This window comes from Sminthopsis crassicaudata, chromosome X, assembly GCF_048593235.1.
Source record: "Sminthopsis crassicaudata isolate SCR6 chromosome X, ASM4859323v1, whole genome shotgun sequence".
Taxonomy (NCBI): Eukaryota; Metazoa; Chordata; class Mammalia; order Dasyuromorphia; family Dasyuridae; genus Sminthopsis; species Sminthopsis crassicaudata.
In genome coordinates this window covers 59520493-59538585 of record NC_133623.1, presented here as the reverse complement: position 1 = coordinate 59538585, position 18093 = coordinate 59520493, and the positions used below count along the sequence as shown (strand labels likewise).

At 39.6% G+C, this 18093-nt stretch overlaps 1 protein-coding gene across 1 annotated transcript in view; it reads right to left on the bottom strand.

Moving 5' to 3' along the window:
- Positions 1-743: 743 nt before the first annotated feature.
- Positions 744-18093, bottom strand: part of LOC141549038 (uncharacterized) — a 48913-nt gene continuing 31563 nt past the window's right edge. The window contains exons 35-54 of the mRNA XM_074278387.1: positions 17349-17525; positions 16540-16611; positions 15713-15784; positions 13999-14070; positions 13157-13228; positions 12309-12380; positions 11479-11550; positions 10648-10719; positions 9833-9904; positions 8997-9068; positions 8168-8239; positions 7344-7415; positions 6530-6601; positions 5707-5778; positions 4866-4940; positions 4021-4092; positions 3201-3272; positions 2384-2452; positions 1712-1783; positions 744-986 (exon numbers count right to left, since the gene is read on the bottom strand). Coding sequence (XP_074134488.1) covers positions 943-986; positions 1712-1783; positions 2384-2452; positions 3201-3272; positions 4021-4092; positions 4866-4940; positions 5707-5778; positions 6530-6601; positions 7344-7415; positions 8168-8239; positions 8997-9068; positions 9833-9904; positions 10648-10719; positions 11479-11550; positions 12309-12380; positions 13157-13228; positions 13999-14070; positions 15713-15784; positions 16540-16611; positions 17349-17525 — 1517 coding nt within the window. The 3' untranslated portion in view covers positions 744-942. The remainder of the gene's footprint in view (positions 987-1711; positions 1784-2383; positions 2453-3200; positions 3273-4020; positions 4093-4865; positions 4941-5706; positions 5779-6529; positions 6602-7343; positions 7416-8167; positions 8240-8996; positions 9069-9832; positions 9905-10647; positions 10720-11478; positions 11551-12308; positions 12381-13156; positions 13229-13998; positions 14071-15712; positions 15785-16539; positions 16612-17348; positions 17526-18093) is intronic.

Sequence of the window (18093 nt, the reverse complement as noted above, 5' to 3'; positions counted from 1 at the left end):
AACATCTTCAAAATGGCCCCCCTGGCATGGATGGGGGCTAGTCTCTGGGCCACAAACCTGCAGCCAGACACCTGGTCCAAATTCCTCTGACCCTCTCCTCCAGGGTCTGCAAATTTCTTAAAGCCCTGTAGTTGGAGTTGAAAGGGCAGTTTTCTGGCACCTTAAATTTTAGGGCTGTGTGTGCTTAAATCGGAATTCTGATTCTGAAATGGTGTGAGAGGTCTTCAAAAGTTTATAAAGAAGAGGGACTGAATGGGAGAAACTGAGTAAAAACCTCTCCCGGGAATATGGTGTTAAGATTTTACAATAACAAGCAGGTGTTCCATCGTCTTGGATGAACATACTCCTCTTGTTTCTTCCAACAAATAATTAGCATTTAAGTATTTTTTAAAAAGGTTATGATGGCTTTGGGAATTCAGATAATAGAATTGTCTCATCCAAGAATATCTGCTTGTATAGCAGTTCTTTAAGGAATTTGATTAAGAGTTTGTTACAAACACTCTTTTGTTTCTGGGAGAGACTTTCCTGGTTAAAGTGTAAGCCTGGACTCCCACAGACAATGGGAGAAAAGGTTGGTGGGGGGGCAGTTTAGGACTTCTGCAATTTAATGTTGTGTTTTGCAGTTTATGCTTTGCACTTCTTTAACAACAACACGTGTGTTAGGCGTTACCGTTTATCCAGAAATCACAACAAACGACTTTTTTGTTTTTTGGTTTTTTTTACTGTGAGAGCAATTGGGCTAAGGTCACTATCCCACAGACTTTCTACTCAGAAATCCCACCGTTTCCTTCCTATGCCACTCGCCAATACAATGTAATCTTTCTGCACACGTCGTCGTCCTCTTCCTTCTTGTTCGTTCCATCCTGGAATAGTTTAATAAGGCATTAAGCCATCAAAACATAATGCACTTCCTTACAAATGGTTCTTTACATAGATAAGACACTAAAATCGATGTTGTTGCCTTGATGTCCAAGAGGCACAAGGTCCTGCACGTAGGAAAAAAAGAGAATGTAGTGAGATAGCAGCTTAGCTAGATTATTACGTTGCATTACAGTGGATAGACACATGCTAAACCCTAAAAGTGCCTGAGATGTTCATTAAAGTTATGATCATTACTTATCTTTTTCTCAGTTTCCCCATAAGTTAAATATATGGGTTGGGGCAGAGGAACTGAAAAGTACCCTTTCGATTTAAATCTCTAAGCCTACTTTCAAAAGGGAGGGCATATGCCTGAGGCACCAACTGCTTGGATTGGGATGGGTGACTGTAGATTGGATAGGGGTGGGAAGGACTACATTCCAGGGTTAACATGGACTATCAATCCAGGAATCCATTGCTCCCATGTCAAAATTAAGAGATCATTCTGGGTCCCCTAGATCTGATTGATCCTCAGGAAAATGGGAAATCTTCTCTTCTAAGAAGCCAGTAGTATTCTCAGTGAGTATGAAGGCCAGTATCTCACATTTTGGCTTTTTTCAACACTAAAAAAGTACCAAGAAAAGTTGTCATTCCAATCCCGAAGTCCTGCCATATTATACTTTGGACTTCCTGAGGCTCAATAGTCATCTATTCTAAGAAAGTTCCTACTTAGATATCCCATCTCTTCCTTCCTATGCCACTTCCCAATTCTCCTTAATTTATGCCTTTGATTGCTGTCTATCCTGGAATGGTTTAACTAGCTATTGACCTTTAAATATCCCTCCTTACTTACCTACAGATGGATAAGAATACGGTTCCCATGAAATTCCATGTTCATTACCTGAAGTAGAAGACGTCAGAGGATCTGCACACAAGGAAAGAAGAGGATCAAGTAAGATGGCAGCTTAGCCAGAATACTACATTGGGGTATAGAAGATACACACACACACACACACACACACACACACACACACACAGAAATGGCTGGGATGCTCATTAACCATATGACCTTTGAAAATTCCCTTACCTCTCTTGTTCTCAGTTTCCCCATTTGTAAAAAAAAAAAAAATTGGGTGGGAGAACAGGACCTCAAACTTCCCCTTTGCCTTTAAGTCTGTAAGGGTAGCTTTCAAGGAGATGGCATAAGTCTGAGTCTTGGTTGGGATGGCAGAGTACTGAGTGGAAAGGAACAGGAAGGACCACATTCCAGGGTTACTGTGGACTACTAGGCCAGAAGTCCATTGCTCCCATGACAAAATTAAGAGACAATATTATACTTTGCACTGCCTTAGGCTCAACATTCACCTAGTATATGTGGGTTCTTACTCAGAAATCCCACCTCTGCCTTCCTAAACCACACCACAATTCTACTTCATCTCTATACTTATCCTTGATTGCTAGCCATCCTGGAATAGTTTAATTACCTATTGACTCATTCCTACATAATATACCTTCTAAGTCATACCTGATGTTGGGGAAGCATACAGATTTGCACTACTGTGTGCCTTCCAAGTTGGAAAAGATGTTGTCGAGTCTGCATTCAGGAAAAGAAAAGTAGCAAGTAAGAAAGCAGGTTAGCCAGTTATGTGGAATTATAGGGGATAGAAACATGCTAAATCCTTAGAAATGCCTGGGATATTCATTAAAGGTATGATCCTTATGCCTCTTTTTCTCAGTTTCTCCATCTGTTAAATATATGGATTGGAGCAGAGGAACTGAAAAGTACCCTTTAGATTTAAATCCGTAAACCTACTTTCAAAAGGGAAGGCTTATACCTGAGGCCCCAACTGCCTGGTTTGGGATGGAAGGATATAAAGTGGATGGGGTGGGAAGGACTTCATTGCATTATTAACATGGAATACCAATCCAGGAGTCCATTGTTCCCGTGTCAAAATTAAGAGGTCATTCTGGGTTCCCTAGATCTGATTGGTCCTCAGGAAAATGGGAAATCTCTTCTAAGAAGCCAATAGTATTCTCAGTGATGACGGAAGGCAGTATCTTACATTTTGGCATTTTTTTCAACATCAGAAAACTACTATGGAAAGTTATCATTGTTATCCTGAGGTCTGCCACTTGGGCTCAATGCTGCTACATTGTATTTTGGACTGTCTGATGCTCAATATTCACCTATTCTAAGAGCGTTCCTACTTTGATATCCCACCTGTTCCTTATGTCACTCCCCAATTCTCCTTAATCTATGTCCTCATCCTTGATTGCTATTCATCCTGGAATGGTTTAACTAGCCATTGACCATTGCATCCCTAATATACTGCCTTACTTACTTGTTGATGGATAAGTATACTTTCCCCATGAAATTCCATGTGCATTCCCTGACGTCCCAGCCGTACAAGGATCTGCAGTCAGGGAAAGAAGAGGACCAAGTAAGATAGTAGCTTAGCCGGGATACTATATTGGAGTACAGAGGATAGATACATATTAAATACTAACAACTGGCTGGGATGCTCATTTATCGTCTGATCCTTGCAACGTCCCTTACCTCTCTTATTTCCACATTTGTTAAATAAATCTGTAAGAGCAGAGGACTCTTTAGCTTCAGATCTGTAAACCTACCTTCAATATAGCTTATGTTTGAGTCATAAACTGCCTGGATTGGGATTGGAAGGTGTAGAGTAGTTTACGGTGGGAAGGACTACTACATTCCAGAGTTAGCATGGACTACCAATCCAGAAGTCCATTGCTCCAGTGACAAAATTAAGAGGTCAGCCTAGGCCCTCTAGTCCTGATTGGTCGCCAGGAAAGAGGTCAAACTTCCCTTCTAACTAGGCAGTAGTATTCTTAGTGATGACGGAGGGCAGTATCTCACATTTTGATATTTTTTCAACACCAAAACTAAACTAAGAAAGTTATCATTGTTATCCTGAAGTCCTGCCACTGGAGCTAAATGCTGCTACATTATACTTTGGACTGCATGAGGCTCAATATTCACCTATTATAAAAGGGTTCCTACTCAGATATCCCATTTTTTTTTGTTTCCTATGCCACTCCCCAATTCTCTTTGTGGTATGTCCTTGTCCTTGATTGTTATCCATCCTGGAATGGTTTAACAAGATCCTTCCATACATAATATACTTCCTTACTTACCTGTAGATGGATAGGAATAGTTTTCCCATGACATTGCATGTACATCCTGTGATGTCCAAGGCATCCAAGGACCTACACTCGGGGAAAGAGGATCAAGTTAGACAGCAGCTTAGCAAGAATACTACATTGGGGTGCAGAGGGTAGATACATATTAAACACTAAGACCTGGCTGAGATGCTCATTAAAGACCTGACTGAGATGCTCATTAATGGTAGGATCCTGCAAATTCCCTTACCTTTCTTGTTCCCCATTTGCAAAAAAAAAAAAAAAAAAAAGGATGAGAGAAGAGGATCTCAAAGGTCCCTTTTACCTTTATATTTGTAAGGGTAGCTTTAAAAACAGAGAGAATAGGTCTGAGGCACAAATTGCCTTGATTGGGATGGGAGGGTATTGAGTGGAGAGGAACGGGAAGGACAATATTCCAGGGTTACCATGGAACCAGAAGTTCATTGCTCCCATGACAAAATTAAGAGGTCAGCCTGGGTTCCCTAGATCTGATTGGTCCCCAGGAAAGTAGTAAATCCCCCCCTCTAAGTGGTCATTAGTATTCTCAGTGATGATGGAGGGCAGTCTCTCCCATTTGTTATTTTTTCAAAATGCAAAAACTACTAAGCAAAGTCATCTCCTGAAGTCCTGCTACTTGGGGTAAATGCTGCTTCATTATGCTTTGGATTGCCTGTGGCTCAAGATACTACTACCAGATACTACCCAGATACCCCACCCCTTAATTCCTATGTCGCTTCCCAATTCTCCTTAATCTATGCCCTTATCCTTGATTGCTGTCCATCCTGGAATGCATTAAAATGCCACTGACCATGCAATAAACGATATACTTCCTTACTTACCGATGGATGAGTCCGTATACTTGTACCATGATGAAATTCCTTGTACGTTCCCTGATGTCCCAGGTGTTAAAGGACCTGCACTCGGGGAAAGAGGAGGACCAAATAAGATAGCAGCTTGGCCAGAATATTATATTAGAATACAGAAGATACATAGATATTAAACACTAGGAAAAGGCTGAGCTGCTCAATAATGGTATGATGCTTCCAATGACCCTTACCTCTGTTGTTTCTCCATTTGTTAAATATATGGGTGGGAGCAGAGGACCTGAAAAGTACCCTTTATCTTCAAATCTGTAAACCTACCTTGAATAGAGTGGGCATATGCTTGAGTCACAAACTGTCTGGATTGGGATTGGATGGTATAGAGAGGACTGGATTGGAAAGGACTACATTCCAGAGTAACTATGGACTACCAAAGTGGAAGTCCATTGTTGCCATGATGAAATTAAGAAGTCATCCTAGGTCCCCTAGTTCTGATTGGTCACCAGGAAAGTGGTAAAACTTGCCCTGTAACTAGCCAGTTGTATTCTTAGTGAAGGTGGAGGGCAATAGCTCGCATTTTGGTATTTTTTTCAACACCAAAACAATACTAAGGAAAGTTACCATTGTTATCCTGAAGTCCTGCCACTTGAACTAAACGCTGCTACATTATATTTTTGATTGCCCAATGGCTCAACATTGACCTATTCTAAGAGAATTTCTGCCCAGATATCCCACCCCTTCCTTCCTATGTCACTCCCCAATTCTTCTTAATGTATGTGCTTGTTCTTGATTGCCATCCATCCTGCAAAGGTCTAACTAGCCATTGAACCTTCTGTACACAATATCCCTCCTTACTTACTTGTAGATGGGTAAGAGTAGTTTTCCCATGCCATCGCATGTGCATCCTGTGATGTCCAAGGAGACCCATGAGCTGTAGTCAGGGAAAGAAGAGGACCAAGTAAGACAGCAGGTTAGCCAGAACATTACATTGGGGTACAAATTATACAAACATATTAAACATTAAGAACTGGCTGAGGTGCTCATTAACTGTATGGTCCTTGCAAATTCCCTTATCTCTTTTGTTCTCAGTTTCCCCATTTTAAAAATATTTGGGTGGGAGAATAGGACCTCAAAGGACCTCTTTACCTTTAAATCTATAATCCTACTTTTAAAATTGAGGGCATAAGATTGGATGTTATGGAAGAGTATTGAGTGGAGAGGAATGGGAAGGACAACATGCCCAGGTTACTGCAGACTACCAGGCCAGAAGTCCATTGGTCCCATAATAAAATTTATGGCCCATCCCGGTTGCCCTAGATCTGACTGATACTCAGAATAGTGCTAATGGTTCCCTTCTATGTAGGTAGTAGTATTCTCAGTGATGATGTAGGGCAGTGTCTCACATTTTGGCCTTTTTTTCAAACCCCCAAAAGTACTAAGGGAAGTCATCTTCTCCTGAAGTCCTGCTATTTGGAATAAATGCTGCTACCTTACATTATGGACTGCCTGAGGCTCAACATTCACCTATTATATGTGGCTTCCTACCCAGAAAGCCAACCTCTTACTTCTGATATCACATCACAATTCTCCTACATCTCTGCACTCATCCTTGATTGCTAGCTATCTCGGAATAGTTTAATTACCTATTGACCCATCAATACATAATATTCCTTCTTACTTACTGGTGGTTGGGTAAGCAAATTTTTTCTTTGATTTTCTGTATTGCTCTCCAGAGGACCCAGGTGTTGTTGGTCCTTCATTCAGAGAAAGAAAAGAATCAAGTACTATAGAAGGTTAGCCAGACTATTACATAGTGTTGCAATGGACAGACCCATGATGAACCCTAATAATTGCCTCCGGTATTCATTAAGAATATAATGCTTTAAAACTCCCTTTTTTGTTCTCAGTTTCATCATTTACTAAATATATGGGTTGAATCAGAGGACCTGAAAAGGACCCTTTAGATTAAAATCTGCAAATCTACCTGCAAAAGAAAGGACATATGCCTGAGGCACAAAGTTCCTGGGATGGGAAGGGAGGTTGTTGAGTGAGTTGGGGTGTAAAGGACTACAATTCCAGAAGTCCATTGCTTTAACATCAAAATTAAAAGGTCATCCTGGGTCTTCTAAATCTGATTGGTTCCCAGATTAGTGGTAAAACTTACTTTCTAATTAGCCAGTAGTATTCTCCGTGATAATGGAGGGTAGTATCTCACATTTTGGTATATTTTTCAACACAAAAACTTTCCTTTAACGAAGGAAAGTTATTGTTTTTATTCTGCCACTTAGGCTAAATGCAGTTACATTATACTTTGGACAGCCTGAGGCTCAATATTCATCTATTCCAAAAGGGTTCCTTCCCAGATATCCCATCCTTTCCTTCCTATACCACTCCCCAGTGGTACTTAATCTATGTCCCTGTCCTTGATTACTATTCTTCCTGAAATGGTTTAACTAGCCATTGATCTTTCCATGCATAATATGCCTCCTTACTTACCTGAGGATGCATGCGAATACTGGTTCCATGAAATTCCATGTCCGTTTTGTGACCTTGCACGTGTCCAAGTACCTGTAGTCCGGGGAAAAAAGAGGATCATTAGCCAGAAAACTACATTGGTGTACAGAGGAGAGATAGTATTAAACAGTAAGATCTGGCTGGGATGCTCAACAACAGTATGCTCCTTACAAATTCCCTTACTTCTCTTGTTCACTATTTCCTTATTTGTAAATAATAAAAATTGGGTGGGAGAACAGGACCTCAAAAATCCCCCTTCCCTTAAACTTGTAAGCCTAGCTTTAAAATGGAGAGCGTGTGTCTGAGGCACAAAGTGTCTAGGTTGGGATGGAAAAGTATTGAGTGGAGAGGAATGGGAAAGACAACATTCTCAGGTTACCACAGACTACAAAGCGAGAAGTCCATTGCTCCCATGATGAAATTAAGAGGTCATCCTGGGTCCCCTATAGATGCCAAGTCCCCCAAAGAGTGGGAATGGCTACACTCTAAGTATCCAGTCGAATTTGCAGTGATGGTGAAAGGCATTGTCTCACATTTTGGGATTTTTTTTCAAAACTCTAATAGTATTAAGAAATTTTATCTTCTCCTGAAATCCTGCCACTTGGAATAAATTCCTTACACTATGGACTACCTGAGGCTTAACATTAGCCTACTATATGTGGGTTCTTACCCAGAAATCCCACACCTTCCTTCCTATACCACACCACAATTCTCTTTAAACTTTGCATTTATCCTTGATTGCTAGCCATCCTGAAGTGTTTAAACATTTATTTACTCATTAACACATAATATTACGTCTTACCAACCTGTGTTTGAGTAAGGGTATTTTTTCTTTGATTTTCTGTGGTGTTCCGTTATTTGTCCAGGTGGTGTTGGTGCTTTATTTGGAGAAAGAAAAGGAGCAAGTAATATAGCATTAATACCTTGCGTTAAAGTAGACAGACCCATGCTAAACCCTTACAAGTTTTCTTTGGACGTTCATTAAGGGTATGAACCTTGTAAAGTCCCTTAACTCTCTTCTTCTCAGTTTCCCCATTTGTTAAATAAATCGGTTGGAGCAGAGGACCTGAAAAGAACCCTTTAGCTTCAGATATGTAACCCTACTTTCAATAGAGTAGGCATATGCCTGAGTCACAAAGTGCCTGGATTGAGATTGGAGGTTGAAGAGTGAATTCAGGTGGGAAGGACTACATTCCAGAGTTAACATGGACCACCAATGCAGAAGTCCATTGCTCCCTTGACTGAAGAGGTCAATCTAGGTCTCCTAGTTCTGATTGGTGGCCAGGAAAGAGGGCAAACTTCCCCTGTATCTAGCCAGTAGTATTCTCAGTGAGGGTGGAGAGCAGTATCTCAGATTTTCATATATTTTCCACAGCAAAACAGTACTAAGAAAAGTTATCATTGTTATTCTGAAATCCTGTCATGTAACCTAAATGCTCTTACGTTATACTTTGGACTGCCTGAGGCTCAATATCCACCTATTCTAAAAGCCTTCATACCCAGGTATCCAACCCTTCCTTCGTATGCCACCCCCCAATTCTTGTTAATACATGTGCTTGTTCTTGATTGCTATCCATCCTGCAAAGGTCTAACTAGCCATTGAGCCTTCTGTACATAATATCCCTCCTTACTTACTTTTAGATGGGTAAGAGTAGTTTTCCCATGCCATCGCATGTGCATCTTGTGATGTCCAAGGGGTCCAAGGACCTGCATTCAGGGAAAGAAGAGGACCAAGTAAGACAGCAGGTTAGCCAGAACATTAAATTAGGGTACAAATTATAGAAACATATTAAACATTAAGAACTGGTTGAGGTGTTCATTAACTGTATGATCCTTGCAAATTCCCTTATCTCTTGTTCTCAGTTTCCCCATTTTAAAAATATTTGGGTGGGAGAATAGGACCTCAAAGGACCTCTTTACCTTTAAATCTGTAATCCCAGCTTTAAAATCGATGGCATAAGATTGAGGCACAAACAGCTTTGGATGTTATGGAAGAGTATTGAGTGGAGAGGAATGGGAAGGACAACATGCCAAGGTTACTGCAGACTACCAGGCCAGAAGTCCATTGGTCCCATGATAAAATTTACGGCCCATCCCGGTTGCCTTAGATCTGAGTGATACTCAGAATAGTGCTAATGGTTCCCTTCTAGTAGGCAGTAGTATTCTCAGTGATGATGAAGGGCAGTATCTCACATTTTGGTACTTGTTCAAAACCCAAAAAGTATGAAGAAAAGGCATCCTCTCCTGATGTCCTGACACTTGGATTAAATGCTGCTATATTACACTACGGACTGCCTGAGGCTCAACATTCACCTACTATATGTGGCTTCTTACCCATAAATCCCATCCCTTTCTTCCTATACCACCCCATCATTCTCCTACATCTCTGTACTCATCCTTGATTGCTAGCTATCTTGGAATAGTTTAATTACGTATTGACCTACTAATACATCAAATACCTTCTCACTTACCTCTGCATGAGTAAGCATAGTTTTCTCCTGAATTTATGTTTTGTGTCGTTGATTTCCAATGTGATGTTGTATCTGCATTTGGAAAGAAAAGGAGCAAGTCGGAAAGTAGCTTAGGCAGTTTCTTACATTGTGTTATGGTGGATAGACATATGCTAACTCTAAGAACTGCCAGGGCCATTCATTAAGGAAATGACACTTGAAAACTCCATTAAGTCTCTAGTTCTCAGTTTCCCCATATGGGTTGGAGCAGAGGACCTGAAAAGTACACTTTAGCTTAAAATTTGTAAACCTAACTTGAATAGAGTGGGCATATACTTGAGTCACAAACTGCCTGGTTTGTGATTGGAGGGTAAAGAGGGGATTAGGGTGGGAAGGGCTACATTCCAGGGTTTCTATGAACTACCATTCCAGAAGTCCATTGCTCCCATGACAAAATTAAAAGGTCATCTTGGGTCCTGTAGATTTGATTGGTCCCTAGATTAGTGGTAAAGTTTCCCTTCTAATTAGCCAGTATTATTCACAGTAATGATGGAAGGCAGTATCTCAGATTTTGGTATTATTTCAACACCATACCAAAACTCAGGAAAGTTATCATTGTTATCCATAAGTCCTGCCACTTGGGCTAAATCCTGCTACATTATACTTTGTACTACATGAGGCTCAGTGTTTGTCTATTTTAACAGGGTGCCTTCCCAAATATCCTATTCCACTTCCCAATTCTCTTTAATCTGTTTCCTTGTACTTGATTGCTATCCATCCTGGAATGGCATAACTAACCATTGACCCTTCCATACATAATATACCTCTTTACTTACTTATGGATGGGTAAGAATACTGGTTCCATGAAATTCCATGTGCGTCCCGTGATGTACACGGCATCCAAGGACCTGTACTCGGGGAAAGAAGAGGACCAAGTAAGATAGTAGCTTAGCCAGGATACTATATTGAAGTACAGAGGATAGATACATATTAAATATGAAGAAATGGCTGGGATGCTCATTAATGGTATGAGCCTTGAAAATTCCCTTACATCTCTTATTCTCAGTTTCCCCATTTGTAAAAAATTAAGAGAACAGGACCTCAAAGGTCCCCGTTACCTTTACATCTGGAAGCTTAGCTGTCAAGGAGAGGGCATAGATCTGAGGAACAAACTGCCTTTGTTGGGTTGGCAGTGGATTGGGTATAGAGAAACGGGAAGAACAACATTCTCAGGTTGTCCTTGATTACCATTTTAGAAGTCCATTACTTCCAAGACAAAATTAAAAGGTCATCCTGTGTCCTCTAGATCTGGTTGGTCTACAGATTAGTGGTAAAGCATCCCTTCTAATTGGCTAATAACATTTTCAGTTATGATGGAAGGCAGTATCTCAGATTTTGGTAATTTTTTTTCAACAACCAGTACGAAGAAAAGTTACCATTGTTATCCTGAAATCCTGCCACTTGGGCTAAGTGCTGCTACATTATATTTTGGACTGCCTGAGGCTCAATATTCACCTATTCTAAGAGGGTTTCTTCCCACATATTTCCCTTCTTCCTTCATATCCTCAATTCTCCTTCATCTCTATCCTTATCCTTGATTGCTAACCATCCTGGAATAATTTAAATACTTATTGACCCATCAATACATAATATTCCATGTTACCTACCTGTGTTTGAATAAGGATATTTTTTCTTTGATTTTCGATATTGTTCTCCTGAGGGTCCAGGTGATGTTGTATCTTCATTAAGGGAAAGAAAAGAACCAAGTGATATAGCAGGTTAGCCCAATTATTACATTGCATTATGGTGAGCTGATCCATGCTAAATCCTAAGAAGTGCCTTGGATGTTCATCAAGGATTATGATCCTTGCAAATTCCCTTATAACTCTTGTTCTCACTTTCACCATTTGTTGAATATATGGGTTTGAGCTTAGCTTCTGAAAAGTACACTTTAGCTTCAAATCTGTAAAACTACATTCAATAGAGTGGGAATATGCTTGAGTCACACCTGCCTGGGGTAGTGTGGATTGGAGTGGGAAGGACTACATTCCAGCATTAACATGGACAACCCTTCCAGAAGTAGCCATTGCCCCCATGACAAAATTAAGATGTCAATCTAGATCCCCTAGTCTTGATTCTTCACCAAGAAAGTGACAAAATATCCCCTCTACGCAGCCAGTAGTATTCTCAGTGATGATGAAGGGCACCATCTAATATTTTGGCATTATTTCAACTCCAAAATGGTAATAAGGAAAGCTATCATTTTTATCCTGAAGTCCTGTTACTTGAGCTAAATGCTGCTACATTATACTTTGAACTGCCCGATACTCAATATTCACTGATTCTAAGAGGTTTGATCCCCAGATATCTCATCTTTTGCTTCCTATGCTATTCCCCAATTTTCTTTAAGGTATGTTCTTGTCCTTGATTGCTATTCTCCCTGGAATGGTCTAACTATCCTTTGAACTTCCAATACATAATATCCCTCCTTACTTACTTATTGATGGATAATTATAGTTGTCCCATGAAATTCCATGGACATTCCTTGATGTGCTAGGTGTCCAAGGACCTGCACTCGGGAAAGAAGAGGACTAAATGAGATCGCACCTTAGCCAAAATACTACATTGGGGTACAGATTATAGATACAGATTAAACACTAAGAATTGGCCGCAATGTTCAATAAGTGTATGATCCTTGAAAATTGTCTTACCTCTCTTTTTCTCTGTTTTCCCATTTGTAAAAAAAAAAAAAAAAAAAAAAAAAAAAAAGAGGTCAGAGAATAGGACTTCAAAGATCCCCTTTACTTTTAAAACTATAAGGCTAGCTTTAAAATAGAGCACATAGATCTGAGGAACAAATTGACTTGGTTGGAATGGGAGAGTATTGAATGTAGAGGAAAGGGAAGGACAACACTCCAGGGTTACCATGGACTACCAGGTTAGGAGTTCATTGCTCCCATGACAAAATTTAGAGGTTATTCTGGGTCCCCTAGATCTAACTGGTACCTAGAAAAGTGGTAATTTTTCCCTGCTACATAGTCAGTTGTATTTTTGGTAATGGTCAAGGTCAGTATCTCACATTTTGCTATTTTTTTCAAAACCCAAACTGTATTAAGTCATCTTCTCCTGAAGTCATTCCACTTGTACTAAATGCTGCTACATTATACTATGTACTATCTGATGTTCAACATTCACCTACAATATATGAGTACCTACCAGAATTCCCACTCTTTCCTTCCTATTCCATAACACAATTCTCCTTAATCTCTATCCATATCCTTGATTGCTAGCCATCTTGGAATAACTGAATCGACCCACTAAAACACAGTATACCTTCTCACTTACCTACGCGTGAATAAGGGTAATTTTTCCTTGAATTTACATTTTGTTTTCCTGATCTCCAATGAGATGCAGTACCTACATTCAGGGAAAGAAAAGGACCAAGTAAGATAGTAGCTCAGAAAATCTGTTACATTGTGTTACAGTGGATAGACACATATTAACCCAAGAACTGCTTGGGATGTTCATTAAGGGGATGATGTTTGAAAACTCCCTTACCCCTCTTGTTATCAGTTTCCCCATTTATTAAATATATACGTTGGAGCAAAGGACCTGAAAAGGACTCTTTAGCTTGAAATTAGTAAACCTACCTCCAAACAAGAGCCTATATACTTGAGGCACAAAGTGCTTGGGTTGGGATGAAAGGTTTTGAGTGCATTGGGGTGCAAAGGATGACATTCCAGGGTTACTATGGACTACCATTCCAGAAGTCCATTGCTCCCATGAAAAAAATTAAAAGGTCATCCTGAGTGCTCTAGATCTGATTGGTCCCCAGATTAGTGGTAAAGCTTCCCTTCTAATTAGCCAGTAGTATCCTCAGTGATGATGGAGGGCAGTATCTCAGATTTTGGTATTTTTTCCCAATACCACACTAGTACTAAGGAAAATTGCCATGGTTATCCTGAAGTCCTGCCACTTAGACTAAATGCTGCTAGATTATATTTTGAACTGCCTCAGACTCAATATTCATTTATTCTAAGAAAGTTCCTTCCCAGAAATACCACTCCTTCTTTCCTATGCACTCCCCAATTTTCCTCAATCTATTTCCTTGTCCTTTATTGCTGTCCATCCTGGAACTGTGTAACTAGCCATTGATCCTTCCATATATAATAGCCCTCCTTACTTACCCATGGATGGGTAAGGATACTGGTCCCATGAATTTCTATGTACATTCCTTGATTTCCATGGCATCAAAGGACCTATATTCGGGAAAGATGAGAACCAATAAGATAACAGCTTAACCAGAACACTACATTGGGATACACAGGATAGATACATATTAAACACTAAGATCTCCTGGGGATGCTCAATAACAGTATGATCCTTGAAAATTCCCTTACCTCTCTTTTTCTCAGTTTCCCCATTTGTAAAAAAACTGGCTGGGAGAACAGGACCTCAAATGTTCCTTTTTTTTTTGTTTTAAATCTGTAAGCCTAGCTTTCATGGAGAGGGCATAGGTCTGAGGCATACAGTGCCTTGATTGCGACAGGAGAGTAGTGAGTGGAGACAAATGGGAAGGACAACATTCCAGGGTTATCATGGACTATCAAGCCAGAAATCTATTGCTTCCATGACAAAACTAAAAGGTCATTCTAGTTTCCCTATATCTGACTAGGCTCTGCAATAGTGGTAATGATTCCCCTCTATGTATTCAATAATATTCTCAGTGATAATAGAGGACAGTGTCTCACACTTTTTCAAAACCCAAATAATACCAAGGAAAATCATCTTGTCCTGAAGTCTTGAAACTTGGAATAAATGCTGCTACCTTACTCTGTGGATGGCCTGAGGCTCAACAACATTCACTTACTATATGTGAATTCCTACCCAGAAATCCCACCCCTTCTTTCCTATATCACACCACAAATGATAGGCCTTTAGTATGGTACAAGAATACCGTGGAGAAATAGGTTTAAACACATATATAATAATAGCTGGCTCTCCCTAAACTTATCCAAGCCACTATTAGACACTACTGATATAAATTATTATAGAGTATCATAGAATATCATAGAGTATTGTAGAGTATCATAGAGTATCGTAGAGTATCACAGAGTATCACAGAGTATCATAGAGTATTGTAGAGTATCACAGAGCATCATAGAGTATCATAGAGTATTGTAGAGTATCACAGAGTATTATAGAGTATCACAGAGTATTATAGAGTATCGTAGAGTATCACAGAGTATTATAGAGTATCGTAGAGTATCATAGAGTATTATAGAGTATCGTAGAGTATTATAGAGTATCATAGAGTATCATAGAGTATTATAGAGTATCATGGAGTATTACAGAGTATTACAAAATACAAACATACTAGAGATCATAATCACTACTATACATATTATTTAAGTTATGTAAGCTATTGTAAAAACTAGATGTATTCCATCTTTTAAACCAAAACCTTGGCTCTTTTATTCTTTTTAAGTTTTTTAAAAGTACAAAAAAAAATTTAATACTGAGATAGTATACAAATTTAAATTTTTGTAAAAAAATTTTTTCCCCCATTTTTTAGTTTGTGTAACTTGACCAAAGCATAGCACTGAAAATGCTCAGATGGACTTTAATCAGTTCCACAAGCACAAAGGTTTGGTCCTGGCCTTACTGTTGATTTTTATTAAACCTACACATGCAAGTCTCCACAACCTGGTGAGTATGCCCTTAAAACTTAACCTTAAGTTTTAGGGAGCGGATATCAGGCACACTCTTAAAAGTAGCCCATGACACCTTGTTTAACCACACCCCCAAGGGATACAGCAGTGCTGTACTTATCTTTGATCACTAGCCATCCTGGAAGTGTTTAAATACCTATTGACCCATCAACACATTTTTTTAACCTACCTGTTGTTGGGTAAGTGGATTTTTTCCTTGATTTTCGGTAATATGCTCCTGAGGGCCCAGGTGATGTTTGTCCTGCATTTGGGAAAGAAAAGGAGCAAGTAATATAGCAGCTTAGCCAGACTATTAGCTACTGTTACAGTGAATAGAACCATTCTAAACTCTAGGAAGTGACTTGAATGTTAATTAAGGCGATGATACTTGCAAAGTCCCATAAACCTCTTGTTCTCCATTTCACAATTTGTTGAATATATGGGTGGGAGCAGAGGTCCTGAAAAGTACACAGTAGCTTCAAATCTGTAAACCTACATTCAATAGAGTGGGCTTATTCCTGGTCACAAACTCCCTGGATTGTGATTGGAGATTGTAGAGTGGATTGGGGCGGGAAGGACTATATTCCAGAGTTAACATGGACTACCCTTCCAGAAGTCCATTGCCCCATGACAAAATTAAGAACTCTAAGTCCCCTGTACCTAATTCTTCTCTGGGAAAGTGATAAAACTTCTCTCTAAGTAGCCAGTAGTATTCTCAGTGAAGGTGGAGGGTAGTATCTCACATTTTGGTATTTTTTCAACACCAAAATTGTACTAATAAAGTGATCTTTGTGATCCTGAAGTCCTGCCACTTGCACTACATGCTGCTACCTTATATTTTGGACTGCCTAATATTCAGCTATTTTAATAGGGTTCCTACCCAGATATCCCACCTTTTGTTTCCTATGCCATTCCCCAATTCTCTTTGTGGTCTGTCCTTGTCCTTTATTGCTATCCACCTTGGAATCGTTTAACTAACCATTGAACTTCCACTACATAATATACCTCCCCACTTACCTATTGATGGGTAAGTTGGGTTGTCCCATGACATTGATTGTACGTCCTTTGATGTTGTAGGTTTCCAAGGATCTGTACTCAGGGAAAGAAGGAGAACAAGTAAGATTGCAGCTTAGCCAGAATACTACATTGGGGTACAGATTATTGCATATTACATACTAAGAACTGGCTAGGATGCTCAATCAGTGTATGATCCTTGAAAATTGTTTTACTTTTCTTTTTCTCAGTTTTTCCATTTGTAAAAAAAATAGGTGGGAGGACAGGAGCTCTAAGTTCCCCTTTACTTTTTAATCTGTAGGGGTAACTTTAAACTAGAGGGCATAGGTCTAGGCACAAACTGCCTAGTTTGTGGGATGGGAAAGTATTAAATGGAGAGGAATGGTAAGGACAACATTCCTATATTACCATGGACCACCAGGCCAGAAGTCCATTGCTCCCATGACAAAATTAGGAGGTCATGCTGGGTCCCCTAATCTGACCTGCCCCCCAAAAAGTGGTAATTGCTCCCCTCTAAGTATCCAGTAGTATTCTCAATTTTGATGGAGGTCAATATCTCACATTTTGGTATTTTTTCAAAATGCAAAAGTCCTAAGGATAGTCACCTTTTCCTGAAGTTGTACCACTTGAACTAAATGCTGCTACATTACACTATGGACTGCCCGAAATTCAGCATTCACCTACTCGATGTGGGTGCCTACACAGAATTCCCACCAATTCCTTCCTATGCTACACCATAATTCTCCTTAATCTCTGTCCTTATCTTCGATCCCTAGCCATCTTAGAATAGCTTTTAAAATATAATCACTTACCTATGCGTGAATAAGCATAATTTCCTCCGGAATTTAGGTTTTGCATCCCTGAATTTAGGTTTTGCATCCCCGAACTAAGGTTTTGCATCCCTGAATTTAGGTTTTGTAGCCCTGAATTTAGGTTTTGTATCCCTAAATTTAGGTTTTGTAATCCTGAATTCCAATGTGACGTTGTACCTGCATTCAGGAAAAGAAAAGGACCAAGTAAGATAGTTATATTGTGTTAGAGTAGATAAACATATGTTAACCCTAAGAACTGCCTGGGATGTTCAATAAGGGTATAATGCTTGAAAATTCCCTTAATTTCTTTTTCTCATTTTCCCCATTTGGTAAATATATAGGTTGGGGCAGAGGACATGAATGGGACCTTGTATATTAAAATGTGTAAAACTACCTGCAAAAGAGAGGCTATATTCTGGAGGCACAAAGTGTCTGGTTGTAGATGGGATGATATTGAGTGAATTGGGGTGTGAAGGACTAAATTTCAGAGTTTCCATGGACTACGATTTCAGAAGTCCGTGGCTCCCATGACACAATTAAAAGATCATCCTGTGTCCTCTAGATCTGATTGATCCCAAGATTATTGCTAAAGCTTCCCTTCTAATTTGCCTGTAGTATTCTTAGTGATGATGGAGGGTGGTATCTCAGATTTGGGAATTTTTTCAACACCACACCAGTACTAAGGAAAGTCTTCATTGTTACCCTGAAGTCCTGCCATTTGGGCAAAATTCTGCTACATTATACT